At 38.5% G+C, this 15,228-nt stretch overlaps 1 protein-coding gene across 4 annotated transcripts in view; it reads right to left on the reverse strand.

Annotated features, from left to right (window-relative positions):
- MME (membrane metalloendopeptidase) overlaps positions 1 to 15,228 on the reverse strand; it is a 138,897-nt gene that overhangs the window by 79,590 nt on the left and 44,079 nt on the right. For all 4 annotated transcript variants that reach the window (XM_066259055.1, XM_066259054.1, XM_066259056.1 and 1 more), the window contains exons 4-8: positions 8,869 to 9,030; positions 7,834 to 7,914; positions 7,652 to 7,747; positions 7,410 to 7,528; positions 5,323 to 5,388 (exon numbers count right to left, since the gene is read on the reverse strand). In XM_066259055.1, coding sequence (XP_066115152.1) covers positions 5,323 to 5,388; positions 7,410 to 7,528; positions 7,652 to 7,747; positions 7,834 to 7,914; positions 8,869 to 9,030 — 524 coding nt within the window. The remainder of the gene's footprint in view (positions 1 to 5,322; positions 5,389 to 7,409; positions 7,529 to 7,651; positions 7,748 to 7,833; positions 7,915 to 8,868; positions 9,031 to 15,228) is intronic.

Below are 15,228 nucleotides of genomic sequence, written 5' to 3' on the forward strand. Positions count from 1 at the left end.
AAAGAAATAACTCAGTTGAATCCCTGGAACCACCCATGCCTGATTCATCCCTAGAACTTTATAGTTAAAAGAGACAAACATAAACTTTTTTTTAATGCAAAAGTTAGCTAATCAGCATAGATTTCTACTGCTTACAATTAATCTTTCTAGTTGGCACATGGATCTTTTAATCTATGACTTTTAAGCAAATCATTTTACTTTTTTGGGTCTCTGCTCCCTCATTTATAAAATGAGGGTTTGGACTAAATCCTCTATTGTCCCATTTAGCTCTGAAAGTCTGTGCATTAGTAACCTTAATTATTAAATAAAACATACGATTTTGTCATGTAAAATTTATAAGAATATAAACCTTTGTGTTTCTATTGCCTTGGGGCATTTCCCTCTTAAGTGAGAGGTAACATCCAGCAAACAAAAAGAAAATGAGGTAGTTCAGTTTAGAACAATAACTAAAGGAATATAACACACATTTCTCAGAATATAACATTTAAAACTGCCAGAACAAAAGTACGTAATAGGTTTGAAAGGCCTTTTAACAACAGTAAAGCAGGTTTTGTATTAAAGGAAGGAGGTGCAAGATAGTTTTTTGAAAAAAGGTGCATTATCCATTTTAATTATTTAATAGTGTCAAAAAACAAGGTATTTTACTGGTTTAAATGACATACTGCAACAAGAACATTCCATTCTTAAGGTATCAGAAGTGAAACAATGCTTCTGTGAAGTGGAATGGGCTTTGTCATAATTGTAGGTGCTATTTTCATTGGTCATATGAAGTTTTAGAATTCTGGAAGATGAGTCCCTGGATGAACTGGATATCCCAGAAGGAGATTCAAGCCCTGGGGAATGGGCTTTGGTAATGATTTGATCAGGGATTAATGATTATGGTGCTTCTGATCAAAGACAGGGTGTGATATTTGCTTATCCCCAGTCCCTGAGGCACATCAGCAGAACCAGACTCCACAATACAGTTTGAAAATCACTGGCTAGGAAGCGAAGAAGCCAGGCTTCTCTAGTCAGAGACAGTACATCTCTTAGTATAAAAAGTTGGTGACTTCACATCAGTCTTCAGAAGTTCTCTTGGTTATTTTCAATATTGTAATGTGGACTACAAAAGTAGGAGACTCACTGAATGTGTAAATATCTTAGCAAATCAACTACAGCAGAAATTAAAAAGAAGAAAAAGGATACATGGTTTGTGAGATGTTTTAAGATGCTCAGGATGTGTGTTCTATTAGCTATGGATGCCCTAGAGCTCATACTTGCTCAAGAATCAATGTCAGGAACTAGTAGGGACCCCTAACGAGACTAGGTTATTCTCTCTTCTTATTCTTTCTTTTCTTCCCTGTCATCTTCTCCCTCAACCATTCATCCACTGATTCTGCAATATTTATTTGACAATTACTCAGGGCCAGAAACTCAGCAGAGGCTTGGGAATAAAGCAAAGAAAAGTGAGATATGGTACTGCTCCCACTGTTTACAGTATTCTAGGAAAAAATGACATTAGATATATAGAAACCCATGTGCTATAAGAACACAGAGTTATCTTCATCTAGTCAAAGGTTCCAAAATAGGCCTTTGTGAGGAAGGAGAAGTTAAACTTAGACTTAAAGGGTAAAGAGAAAAGGAAGAAAGCTGGGCAGGTGGTGTGTGTATCTGAAATGTTTCAGGCACAGGGAACAGCAAATATAAAAGCTTGTAAGTGAGAAAATCAATGAAGAGCAGTGATACACAAATATGATTATTAAGATTTCTTCAAGCTTTGTAACTTCTCCACCACATAACTTCTCCACTAGATATTATTTTGTTATTCTATCCCTTTCACCATATTTCCCCCCCTGTGAAGCAATAAAACAGAGAAAACATAGTTAAAGGGGTTAACTTCTTTCAGAGACAGCAGGATAGCTGAAAAACTAGAATTAACTTTTATTTGAAAGCCAGCTGGGGCAGCAGAGGAATCTGAGTGAGGAATTTCAGGTGGTAATGCTGGGGAGAGAGTAGCAAGTATCATGAGGGAAATAAGAAAAAGATTGTATTTTTTTCCACAATGAAATACATTCACTCACCATTACCCCAAAACCATCCCAAAGAATGAATTTTGAAAGGGAAGGGGAGAATATAGAAATATTCTAGTTAATTACCCATTTCCAGGATGACAATTAGATTTTATCTCATATGTCAACTACCTCAACTGGAAGGAGGTTGCTGGGAACTGGGGGCACTGAGTTGAGACACATCTATGGTCTGAGGTTAGGAAGAAACAGTGTGATGACCACATAGCCATAGTAGTAGGAGAGTATGAAGTAGCAAGGTGCTGTGTGTTTGTTAGTCTAATCCAGACCAGCGGAGGGCACCTCATTTGAGCTGATAACTTCAAGGTTGTAAGTGCTGCTCAGTTCTCTAAATCATTTTCTCATTTAAGGAACTCTACTAGCATGAAGAACTACTCTTATGAAGTTGGAAAGATGTAATGGCCGGAGCATAGACAAGGACAAAGTTTTACCTGGGGTTCTACTACTGTTTTGCTGAGTGCTCAGGAGCAACCTTCTGAGCCTCAGATTTCTCACCAATAAACCCTATATACATAATAGATTACTGATCCTAGAATTGATCCCTACTCTGACAAATAGTATTTCTGAGACCAGTGGATATAAACTGTGGCAGAGATTGTTAAATGTTGTTAGTATCCAGCTCCCCTTCTTCTTTTTAGTAACAGAACTTTCCTCCTCAGCTTAAAACTATATTTCCCAGCCTCTTTAAAATTTAGTTGTGGCTACATGACAATGTTCTAACCAAGGGTCAGCAAACTCATTAGACAACAGAGCCAAATATCAACAGTACGATTGAAATTTCTTTTGAGAGCCAAATTTTTTAAACCTAAACTATATAGGTAGGTACATTCCTAATCGAGGTAGTGCCCACACATGGTATTTTGTGGAAGAGCAACACTCAAGGGGCCAAAGAGCCGCATGTGGCTCATGAACCATGGTTTGCTGACCACTGTTATAACCAATGGAATGTAAACAACTTCTACATACCTTACATATAAAGAAACCATTTGTCTACCAAGTTCCTTCTTTTCATTGTAATCTGAAATGTGAACAAGGCACTGGTGAACCAACTTTGACTAGTTAGACTCATATAAAACACCATCAAGGTATGCCTAACTAGTGGTGGTGCAGTATATAGAGTGTCAACCTGGGACTCTGAGAATCCAAGTTAGAAACCTTGAGGTTGCCAGCTTGAGCACGGGATTGTTGTGGGATCATAGAAGTGACCCCATGGTTTCTGGCTTAAGCTCAAGGTTGCTGGTTTAAGCAAAGGGTCACTGGCTCCACTGAAGCCACCTGGTCAGAGCACATATGAGAAAGCAATCAATGAATAACTAAAGTGATGCAACTACAAGTTGATGCTTCTAATCTCTCTCCCTTTTTGTCTGTCTCTCTTGCTAAAAAAAAAAAAAATCCCACAAAAAATAAACAACAACAAGAGACCATACTATCAAGGTCAAGGATCAAAGAAAGCTGTGGTCCTGTCCAGTCTCATGGAACAGGGCTCCCTACCTTGTCTGGACTTGCTGTCTACCTTTGGACTGTAACAGGAAATAGAAATAAACTTCTCTCTCATTTGAGCTATAGCTATAGTATTTTTAGGCTTCTTTATTACTGAAGCTTAGCAGGACCCAACTAATTTACAAACTCAAATGCCTCAGGGACCAGAAGTCAACATAAATCAACGAACCATATAGATGAGAACTGCTCAAACCTAGAGAGCAAGTGGCCTCCCTAAAGGGAGCAAGATGATGTAGCTTGGTCTCGCTGCCACGTGGCAGTGCAGGCCTAGGGTTTCCGATTCTACTGATTTATCAAGAAATCTGGATTCTCCAGTGAAATCTTCCAACATTTAAAAATACTGGAAACTAATCCAAATTTAAAAACCAACAAAAATCTGCAGGTTAAACAAAAATGTCTATCAGACTTAAACCTATGATTGCCAATTTGTAACCTGTTCTCAATTATGAGATAGCTTTGAATGTAAAATGCACAAATACCCCATCATCCTAACAACAGCTTTTTGAAAAGAATAACAAAAAAAGAAACCTTACTACATCAAATGTATACACTGACTACCAGGTATCTTCATGGCATAGATGTTAAAATACCAAAATATATGTATATTTTTAAGATAAAAAAAATTTGACATGATTTTAGGACACAATCCCAGTTGATAATGATGAAAGTATAGTATAATAAACCAAAATTCTTCAATCACCCTCACCTCTGCAATATAAACAATTGGACAATTTATAAAGACAATAGCTGCAACCCACACAGTAACTAAATTGCCATGAACACACATCCCATACCCACATGAATATGCTATTAACTGTAACCTTTTATAATACATCTTTTTCTTTATTTCAATATTGTAGAACCACTCAAAAAGACATTTTACAGTAAATTTATTCCATGTTATTTGAACTTAATCACACAAAATAAATGCTCAGCATAAACATATTTAGTTAATAATTTTACCTAGGGGCTAATTTCAGCCACACCACTATACCATGACCCATTAGGACTATCAAAGGTAGACTTAACTTACTTCTAAGCTACAAAATAATTATGAAGATAACATTTATAGAACAAATACATTCCCAAAACATCAAATGATAGACCACATTGTTGATTGTCTTCTGTTGTTCCTTTCTATCAATAAGCAAGAGCACAAAAACATCAGCCTGAGGGAGGTAAGGCTGGGGGATAATGTGAACACCAGGCCACCCAGCGGTTCTGTGGGGTCTGACATGCTTTGCCTAGCTGACCAGTGTGAGAGTCAGGAGGAAGCTGCAAAACTTTGTCTGAACTTGATGCCCCAGGTAGTCTTCAGAAAGTCAAATCAGAAGGCTTTGGAAGGTGCTACAGAGCATGATGTGTCTCATACGGGACCATTCCTTACGCGCTAGACCATGATTAGTCTGGTTTTTTTCCTCAAATGGTTCAGTTTATAGTGAAATTAGAATATTTAAGATGAACTTTTCAAAGTGGGTCATAGACATATACTGAAAATCAAAACACAAATAAATAATTTCAAGTTCCCTTGTTTCTTAGAATATGTTCATTCATTCTGTTGAGAATATTCATTCTATCAAAGGACCTCACTAGTGTGTGTAATTTTAAGCATCGATTCCAAATAAAGAAATAAAGAACATACTCGACCTTAGTCTTTTTCAGTATTTATAAATTTACACCAGATTTATTTATTTACTACAGTTTTATTTAGTTTTCTTTTTTCTTTCCTTTATCTTTTTTTTATTTATTTTTTTACCTCTTTATATATTCCAGTGCATACATAATAGTCTCTGGAAGGGAGGCCAAGTCGAGGTTGATCAATCTATAAAAAAGATACAAAAGAAGAAAATTAACCATTTAGTTGATACAGAACAGTTGGACAAAATCAAGCACACCTGTCTATGTATGAGCAAGATCCCAGTGTCCTGCTGTTTATAAGGGAAACAGTCACACTTTGAGTGAACTCATAATTACAAATTGGTTCTTACACTACTTCAAAGTATTAAACTGCTGGGTAGTTGGATAATCTGAAAGACTGTGCTGCAGAAATTTGAGGGCAAAAAACACACACAAAGAATATACTTGAACAGCAAATATCCTGGGAAGGATTTTAACACAGAACAGAGGGTGCAGGTGAACAAAAACACATGAGGATCTAGGACTGTGGAGTTTCCAAATCGCACATTTACAGGGCATTCTGCTTCCTGAGATTCTGGAATGAGCCTCCTGGGGGACATTCTCTTCTGCCCCCCACCCTTAACTGGGATAGGAGAAAAGTAAAAGGTGGAAAGCCTCTGTGGTAACTCAAGAATTCTTTAGTGAGTGTAAACTCACCAGAGGTATTTTTTTTTAGCTCCTCTGCCCTAGGAGCACAGCGGAGCAGCCTCCTGGGCTCTCCCCAAAGCTGCCCGGCTCTGGGTTTCCACAGAGCCAGCTGCGATCTAGGTGTAAGGGAGACAACACCAGGTCTGCTCTGTGGCGGGTGTCCAGCCCACCCTCATCCCCAGGGGCAGTGACGTGGTCCTGCTTGGTGCTGGGAGACTGCTCCCTGTGCACTGCATGCTAAGAAGGTGGGAACGCGGGACATTTTTAAGTCAAAGTCGTTGATGCTCAACTAAACTTGAGTTACACATAGTCAATCATGGATAAATATTTCTTGGTTTATTATTTAATAAGAAAATATTTTGAGCTGTTGAAGTTCGAGGAAAAAAGAAGAAGATGGGTTCAGGGGCAAACCAGAGCCTTTCTGGGTTAAAATGAGAACCCTAGCAGGAAAAGCCAGATCAGTACAAAAAAAAAAATATCCCCCAGAGAACTTGCATGGAAAGAGCAGATACCACCACAAGAAGGGCCCTGCTTCTTCTCCAATCTCCTGACCTTGAAAAATTCCCTTGTGATGACCCTTCAGGATGCTGGCATTTGACAGCCCCAGGAGGGAAGAGCGCTGGGTTCAACACTTGTCATGATTTCAATAAATAACATGAAGATTTATGCAATGGAGACATAAATATGATTCTGTGACATGCAACTTTTGGTTTAGTTTCTTTTACAGGAGACCTAGGAAAAGCTTTGTAAATTTTTTAGTCTGTTCCAAACACACTCATTAAGTATAAATCTTATTTTAAGCGACACCTTAGAGAAAGCTAAAATAAATAGCTTACATTAAAAAAAATTCTAGAAGGAAAGGAGGGTGGAAAGAAGTAGGAGAGGGGAGAGGGGAGAGATGGTGATGAAAGGAGACTTGACTTGGGGTGGGGAACACACAGTACATTATACAAATGATAGAACGGTACACCTGAAAGCTTTGTAATTTAATTAGCCAATGTCACCCTGATAAATTCAATAAAAAAATCTAACAAAGCCATTTAAAAGAATGGCATCTTATTTACTTTGAGAAAAAAGTATATACATTCTCTAGCAAGAACCAAAACTGTGTTCAAAATCCCTTCTCTATGTTCTTTTTGGAAGCAGTTAGGAAATTCTGGTTTCCAGACCTGCACTATTATGTAAACCAGACCATGCTCCTCTCATGAACACACAGAGAAACCAGGGGCTTTTTCTAAATAGGGGGGGCCTGAAGTCTCTCATTTCTTATTTATTATATAAAAAGACAGTATCTAAAATAAAGGAAGTAGAGAGCAGAGATAAATGTCTAAAGCACAGCATTGAGAATATACTTTCAAAATGGTCCCAGTGTTAGAGACACGGCATTGATTTGTTACCACCTTGCCCATGTCGTTCAAATGAGAATGCACATTATTTCTAAACATCAATAACAACAAAGTGTGTGGTAGTTTTATTACAATTTAAAGATAATTGTGGCTGACAGCCACACTAACTTACATGAATTATATGGTTCACAGAGTTCTTATCATCAGTGCCAACAAAAAAATTAATAATGACTCTTTTCCCATATTTAGAATTCAGTTGTGCAATAGATTTCTCAGCTGTCCAGGAAGTACCTAAAGCAATAGAAGGTGAAGGACATCTTTAGAAGCTTTAGTGCATTCATATGATGCCATAATATAATAATAGCATAGATTTTATTGAAAATTATTTCTTTTAAAAAAGGAAAACTGCCTTACCATATGTTTGCTCCCAGTTTTCGGTGGCTACTGGCCATTCATATATATCTGGTAACAGTTTGAGTAGAGGTATTCCACCTCTGTTATCAATCACAGCTTATGAAAACAATGAAAATAAATTTATTAAGAAGTTTATGCATATTTTGGCACACTCTTAATGACATATAATGAGGAGCACTTACATTCATTTACACAAGATCGGTACAATGCTTTTGCTTTCTGCACTGCTACAATATCTTCAGTTTTGGGTACTTGAAGGACATCTGAAATGGGGCATTTAACAAAATGCATTAATATAATTGCTCATTTGCAGCTGTAATTACATTTTCAACACAGGTTCAGTAACAAACTTGCTTCTTTGTATGTATGTTCACTCCCTCCCTATGCCAAATTCCTATAGGAAAAACCAAACCCCTCGCTAATCATTATTCTTAGTGCAGAACTGGGAGTCAGTTTCATTAGCCAAGTTACATGAAGGCGTTTTTGCCTAGATTACTGGGTTTTGTTTGTTTGTTTGTTTAACAGTGATGTGTATTGCTTTGCCATAGATAAGTTCCTTTGGTTTCAAATTGAGATGAAAAGAAAACAATAAAACATAGGAATTTGGAATTTAATATGTAGTCCTTCTGATGACTGAAAAATAATTCTCTTTGTGTGATTGTACTATTCATACTCCAAACAAATTGAATGCATTGTTCTACTTGCTTTGATGTTAGAAAAGAGCAAAACTTGTTTTCTACAAAGTAACTTCTAGAGGAGGAGAACAAAGGTTGGAGGATAGTAGGGGACTAGACACATCTTTCTCAAATTCCCTGGGATAGGGTCTTAGCTGGGCTAGAAAAAAATACCTGCTCTAGGAAGGCAAGTTTTAGTAACATTTTATAGTGACTTCAACAAAGGGCTGGAAAGACCAGGGAGGTGGTGTTCACTGGAAATCACTTAATATCTTTTCTGTATAATGGCATAAAATGCCATCTCCAGTGATAACAGGGTTTATTGTTTGTGTACCTACAAATGACAGCAGGAGTGCTAAGAGATGCCAACATATCCACTTAGGTGTCTACCACCCTCAGCATGACTAACTTGTCCACAAAACTTGGAGAGATTACTGACTTTAATCCTGTTCAATGTTCCCCACAACAGCCAAGAGTGGTATCTTAAATAAATGGGTAGATTGAAAGAGAAATCTTTGATGAATAGACACAAACTCCACCAACCTTTCAAAATGACTTCCAGTTCATCTCTTAGAATGTCAAAGTTACTGTAACGGGAGCTGGTCTCAGGAATGACGTTGCGTTTCAACCAGCCTCCACAGGCATATTTGAAAAAGTCTGAACAAGGCTCAGCAGTTGTATCCATGTTCTGGATGAGTCGAGCAGCTGGAGGACCAGACAAATGATGAGACAAAACAAAAGGTGTATTTCTTTTTTTTTTTTTTTTTTTTTTTTTTGGTATTTTTCTGAAGCTGGAAACAGGGAGAGACAGTCAGACAGACTCCTGCATGTGCCCAACCAGGATCCACCCGGCACGCCCACCAGGGGGCGATGCTCTGCCCACCAGGGGGCAATGCTCTGCCCCTCCGGGGCGTTGCTCTGTTGCGACCAGAGCCACTCTAGCGCCTGGGGCAGAGGCCAAGGAGCCATCCCCAGTGCCCGGGCCATCTTTGCTCCAATGGAGCCTCGCTGCGGGAGGGGAAGAGAGAGACAGAGAGGAAGGAGAGGGGGAGGGGTGGAGAAGCAGATGGGTGCTTCTCCTGTGTGCCCTGGCCGGGAATTGAACCCGGGACTTCTGCACGCCAGGCCGACGCTCTACCACTGAGCCAACCGGCCAGGGCATAAGGGTGTATTTCTTAAGTAGTTTGGAAGGGAGACAAAAGGCATGTTGATTCCCCTTTATGAACAAGACAACTGGCCTGATGATCCTTTTTCTTACAAATAATTCAGAGTGAAATGATGAATATTATCTATGTATAGTTCTCCTTTACTCTAGTAGATTGGTTTTACTCTTGAAAGGTTTGGGGCTTTCCATTCTACAACTCACTGTCTCCCCCAAATAACTGAGGTTCTTGATAGTTTCTTTCTATATAAAAAGTAACATATATATCTACATTGGCTGTCCTGGGCTTGGGGTTAACACAAAGTTACTCTTCATTCTGACAATTTTAGCTGTTGACTCTGCTCTTCAAGGTGTTGTGACTTTTGAATGTCTCTCAAACTTCAAGGGATGAGGGATGGTTAGTGGGTTTTATTATTTTAGCAAAAATCTGAAGCTACAGTTATTACATCTCCAGCCTTGCTGACAAAATTTTTGCAATTCAAATCTGACTCAAATTTGCATTTGTTTATGTAGAGCCCGTCATTATAAAATTGAATGTACACTTGTTAGTTTTTCTTATGTCCACTCTTTTATCTTTGAGAACTGTGATGAAAATGCAAATCAACCAACACTGAGTACTTTCAGTGTACAAAACACTAACTGTGCTAGGGGCTGCAACTGATAGAAAGATGCAGAAAATATGAATTACCACTGAAGGGAAGAATATTACATACAGGAGGACTGATGCCCACAATTTCTACACCTGGAATAGTGAGGAAAACCTTCCCACTACTCTCCCCACATACTTTCTCAGTCAAGATGAATTGCTTTGCAAGGAAACAAAAGAGCAATTGAGAATTCATCTGCATCAAGAGACTATAAGTTCTCAAATGAGCTTTTGAAACTATTTCACTGACTAAAGAAATTATTTAATTAAAAACATCACACAATTGCTGTGCTGTGTGTAATTTTCAACTTGGAATGGTCAATCTGTTTTCCAGCTGAACCTCAAGCCCCTACTTCTGATCATTCTCTAGACCCATCTGCTTGGCTGCTATCTTGGGCTCCAACTCTCTGGGTTGCCTCCAAACCAGTTCTCTCTGGACTTTTACACTTTGATCTGTAGGACAATGGCTTTCCTGGCCTCCCAAGTTTGAAACCTTGAGTAAAACTCTATTTCTCCCTTTCCCTTGGGCTTATTGGTAAAAACTTTTTCTCTTTTCTATACTCGTTCCATGATCAATGTCAGGGAAAGAGTTTATATTTTCACCCAACTAGTTTATATTTTATATTTATATTTTCACCCAACTACTCACCTTGTTAGTACTACTTCCTTACAGATTTATACATTCCACACATCTTTTTCAGGTTAATATTCCCAAAATACCATTTTGCAGTGGACATTCCGTTGTTCAACTATGTCAGGGCTTGGCATTACCTAGGTTAAATTACAGCTCCTTAACTTGGCCTCTAACTCTTTATGAGATCAACCAAAAGTCTCCATGTTTCCTCCCCCACCCCCGCATTCTTATATGAACTCCTGCTCCAACCAGATGGGCCTGCTCCAGCACCTGTATTTCTCTCCCCTCCCTCCACTCTCCTGACCCTGTAATTCCTCCTCCCATTCTTTCCAAATACCACCCACTGTCCAAGGTTCAGCTATGTCCCATGGCTTCTCTGGAACTTCCCCTATGCCAAATTTTGGGGAATTTTGCATTCTCAGAACTGAGAACTTACGGCCTCACTCAGTTTTTAATGCTCTTCACAACCATTCTGATAAACTTCAGCTAATCTCTTTGTATTCTCATCACCTAGTACCTCAGTAAAAGGCATGCTCGTATGTATGTGTGACAACATTCCTGAATCATCTATGAGTCCTTCCTCCTTCACACTCCCCTCACCTGCACGTGAGACCAGTTCTCAAGTCAGGCTCCCCAAAGTCCTTCCCATTCTTCCAATTCATTCCCACCATTCCTGTTCTCTTTCAGATCCTGCATCCTTCTCTCAGCCTCCACTCTTGCCCTTCACCCAAACTCTAGCCCCAGCCCTCCATTCACACACTTATCCCATGTGCCAGTCAGGTTAACTATCATAACAATTTAGCATGCCATTTTAAAAATATAATTCTTTTGCATTCATAATAAAATCCGATTCCACAGCATATCCTAACACTAATACATCTAGTGTAGCTTCCCTCTCACTCTTTTCTCACATGAGCCCACTGCCCCCCATTCAAATAAATGTATTGAGCTTCTGTTGTGACACACCTTATAGTTCTCTGCTTCTATACCTTTGATCATGTTGCTTCAACTCTTAGTAAAATATCTTCTCTTTATTTTCTCATATTTAGAAATTTCAGGCATTTTTCAAGGCCCAGTTCAAATCCTCCTTCTTCATGAGGGACAGTCCTCACAAAGCTTAAATCAGCTAGTATCATATTCATTATTTGTTGTTATTATCTCCTCCTGTGGGCTGTGGTTCTAGTGAAGGAGGAAATGGACATCCCAGTTCTCTTTCAGAGCCTCATGTGGTACTCAATCCAGATTTGTCAGTAAAAACTTTAACTTGAAATCTCAGGTATATATTAGAAAACTGACCTAAAATTAGGTGTCAAGAAAAAGTAATTCCTTTGAATTTCGAAGGAAATAAAGAAATGGTGACAAGGAAAGTAAAAATTAAGAACCTAAAAACATGCCAAAGAGGACATACGGATGGTCAATAGACATATATAAAATGATGTTCAATGTCACTGATCATCAGAGTAATGAAAATTAAAACCATGAGATATCATCTCACACTTGACAGAATGGCTATCATCAATAAATCAACACAACTGTTGGAGACAATATGGAGAAAAGGGAACCATCGTGTACTGCTGGTGGGAATGCAGACTGGTGCAGCCACTGTGGGAAGCAGTATGGCATTTCCTCAAAAAATTAAAAATAGAACTGTCTTATGATCCAGTGATTACACTTCTGGGAATATATCCAAAGAAACCCAAAACACTCATTCAAAAAAACATATGCACCCCTATGTTTATTGCAGCATTATTTACAATAGCCAAGATTTGGAAGCAGCCCAAGTGCCTATCAGTAGATGAGTGGAAAAAAAGCAGTGGTACATATATACAATGGAATACTACTTGGCCACACAAAGGAAGAAAATCTTACCCTTGTGACAGCATGGATGGACATGGAGAGTATTATGCTAAGTGAAGTAAGCCAGCCAGATAAAAACAAGTGCCATATGATTTCACTTATGTGTGGAATCTAATGAACAAAATAAACTAACAAATAAAATAAAAATAGATTCATAGATATGGAAAACAGACTGAGAGCTGTCAGATGGGAGGGGTTCGGGGGACTGGGTGAAAAAAGTGAAGGGATTAATTTAAAAACTCATAGACAGAGACAACAGTATGGTGATTACTAGAGGGACGAGGGTAGGGGGATATAGAAGAGGGTAAAAGGGAGATAAATGGTGATAGAAGGAGATTTGACTTGGGATCATAATACAATATACAGAGGATATGTATAGTATAGAATTGTACACCTGAAACCTATATTGCTCACAATAATTAGGAGATATTTCAAAATGAATATAAAGTGATAAAGTATCCCCTAATTTTTCGGAGCAGTATATATAACTTTATTAACCAATGTCACTCCTATAAATTTAATAAAAAGATCCTAAAAACATAGATTATCATGTAAAGAGAAAAACCAGAAAATTGGAGCTTGAAAGAAGTGCTAATAACTAAAGATGTCCTAAACATACATTTTTAGAAATTTTATGTAATTTTTGTCTTTCAAACACTTTCAAAAATTTAACCTGAATGTTGTAAAGGCTACCGCAATTTGGGGAACAGTTCTATTTTCCCCCCTCTCTGGGGGAAATGGAAGTTTTTGTCCTAACACCACAAAGAGCAATAAACTCCCAGTTGGGAGAGCAGTGAACAAGTAATGAATGAGTACAAGGAACCAGTGTTATTGCCTGTTTGGAAATACTACATGTCCTTTGAAGTATCCTCAACAAAAGGGAGTGACAGTTTCAGATCTATTATATTATGCTCATGAGTGCAAATCCACTGCCATGAGCATGCTTCTGTTATTCCTGTTTTCCACAAGGAAAAACGATGATCCTTCTCTTAGGCTGAATTCCTCACTTGATACCTGGTACAGTTAAACTACTCACATCCGTACAACAAACCAAAGAAGCAGCATTCAAACAATTTGTAAGAAATATGCAGACAAGAGGTAGGAAGAGGCGACTTTGCAAACTCCTTTTTGTGCCCCTTTTCAAATTTCCCTTTGACCAGAAGCTCATCTGGGTACTGGCACTTCCAATTACTTCAAAGAGAGCTCCCTGTTCTGATGAATATTTTGGGGCCATGGTCAAAGCAAGTCATAGGCTAGCACTTTTATGTTGGGTCTTTGATCAACCTTCCTTTAATCTCTTATCATTTGTTTGATTCTGGTTTTGCACCTAATCCTCTGGACCACCTCTGTGCTGACTTTTCTTTGAAGTCAGCAGTGGACTTGTGGGCAGAAGGGCTGTAGGAAACAGACACACAACTGTCAAACTAGTTGTGATTGTTTTTATATTTTGTGCTTTGTTTTGAATTAACATGGCCACATCTGGACTCTTCAGATGTTTCCTTATCTATGAGGTTGGTGACTTATGAGTAAACAAATATGGTTTAAAAACAAAATTATTCACCTTAATAAGTAGATATAAAAAGGGATATGGTAAAGTCAAGTGTATTGATGTGGAGTGCTGCTGACCAGATGTTTGTAAGGTGAGAGAGAATCTACGATGATTTTTTAAGGTATGTATAAAAGCAGAGAACATCGAAAGGGCAAGTATAGCAGTTATACCTTGGTGGAGGGATTATGAGTATGTTTAATTTTGTATTTTTGCTTATCTTTACTTTCCAATTTGTATTAGATGAACATGTACTGCTTTCAAAATAAGAAAAAAAGTTTACTTTTAATTAAAGAAAACAGTTAAAGACAAGGAAAGTAATCTTCTATTAATAATGAGCTTATTTCTTATGAATGAAGATTCTGAATGTTCAAGGCTGATAATAAATGACACACCATTACTTTCCAAACTAATCTTCTTGTAACATTTCTCCCAACTTATTTGACTATAGAAATTTTAAAGAAAAAGCTCAACTCCATCTGAGAAGTTATTAATTACTGTATTCAGTCCCAAGGGTCTACTGTGCAGGCATAGGTTAGGGGTGTATAAGTTGGAAAACGTTGCAGTACTTAAGTTGGCAGACCTGTTTTGACTCCCTGAACATCACCATTTTTTTGTTGTTGTTGTATTTTTCTGAAGTGAGAAGCAGGTAGGCAGAGAGACAGACTCTCACATGTACCCAACCAGGATCTACCTGCACGCCCACCAGGGGGTGATGCCCTGCCCATCTGGGGTTTTGTTCCATTGCAACCGGAGCCATTTTAGTGCCTGAGGTGGAGGCCATCGAGCCATCCTCAGCACTCCAGGCCAACTTTGCTCCAATGGAGCCTTGGCTGCGAGAAGGGAAGAGAGAGATAGAGAGAAAGGAGACAAGAAAGGGTAGAGAAGCAGATGAGCGCTTCTCCTGTGTGCCCTGGCCAAGAATTGAACCTGGAACATCTACACGCCAGGCTGATGCTTTACCACTGAGCTAACTGGCCAGGACTGAGCATCACCACTTTTGAGTTGTATAGTAGTCCTACCTTACCCATGGTTTTGCTTTCCATGATTTCACTCAC

This window comes from Saccopteryx bilineata, chromosome 2, assembly GCF_036850765.1.
Source record: "Saccopteryx bilineata isolate mSacBil1 chromosome 2, mSacBil1_pri_phased_curated, whole genome shotgun sequence".
Lineage (NCBI taxonomy): Eukaryota > Metazoa > Chordata > Mammalia > Chiroptera > Emballonuridae > Saccopteryx > Saccopteryx bilineata.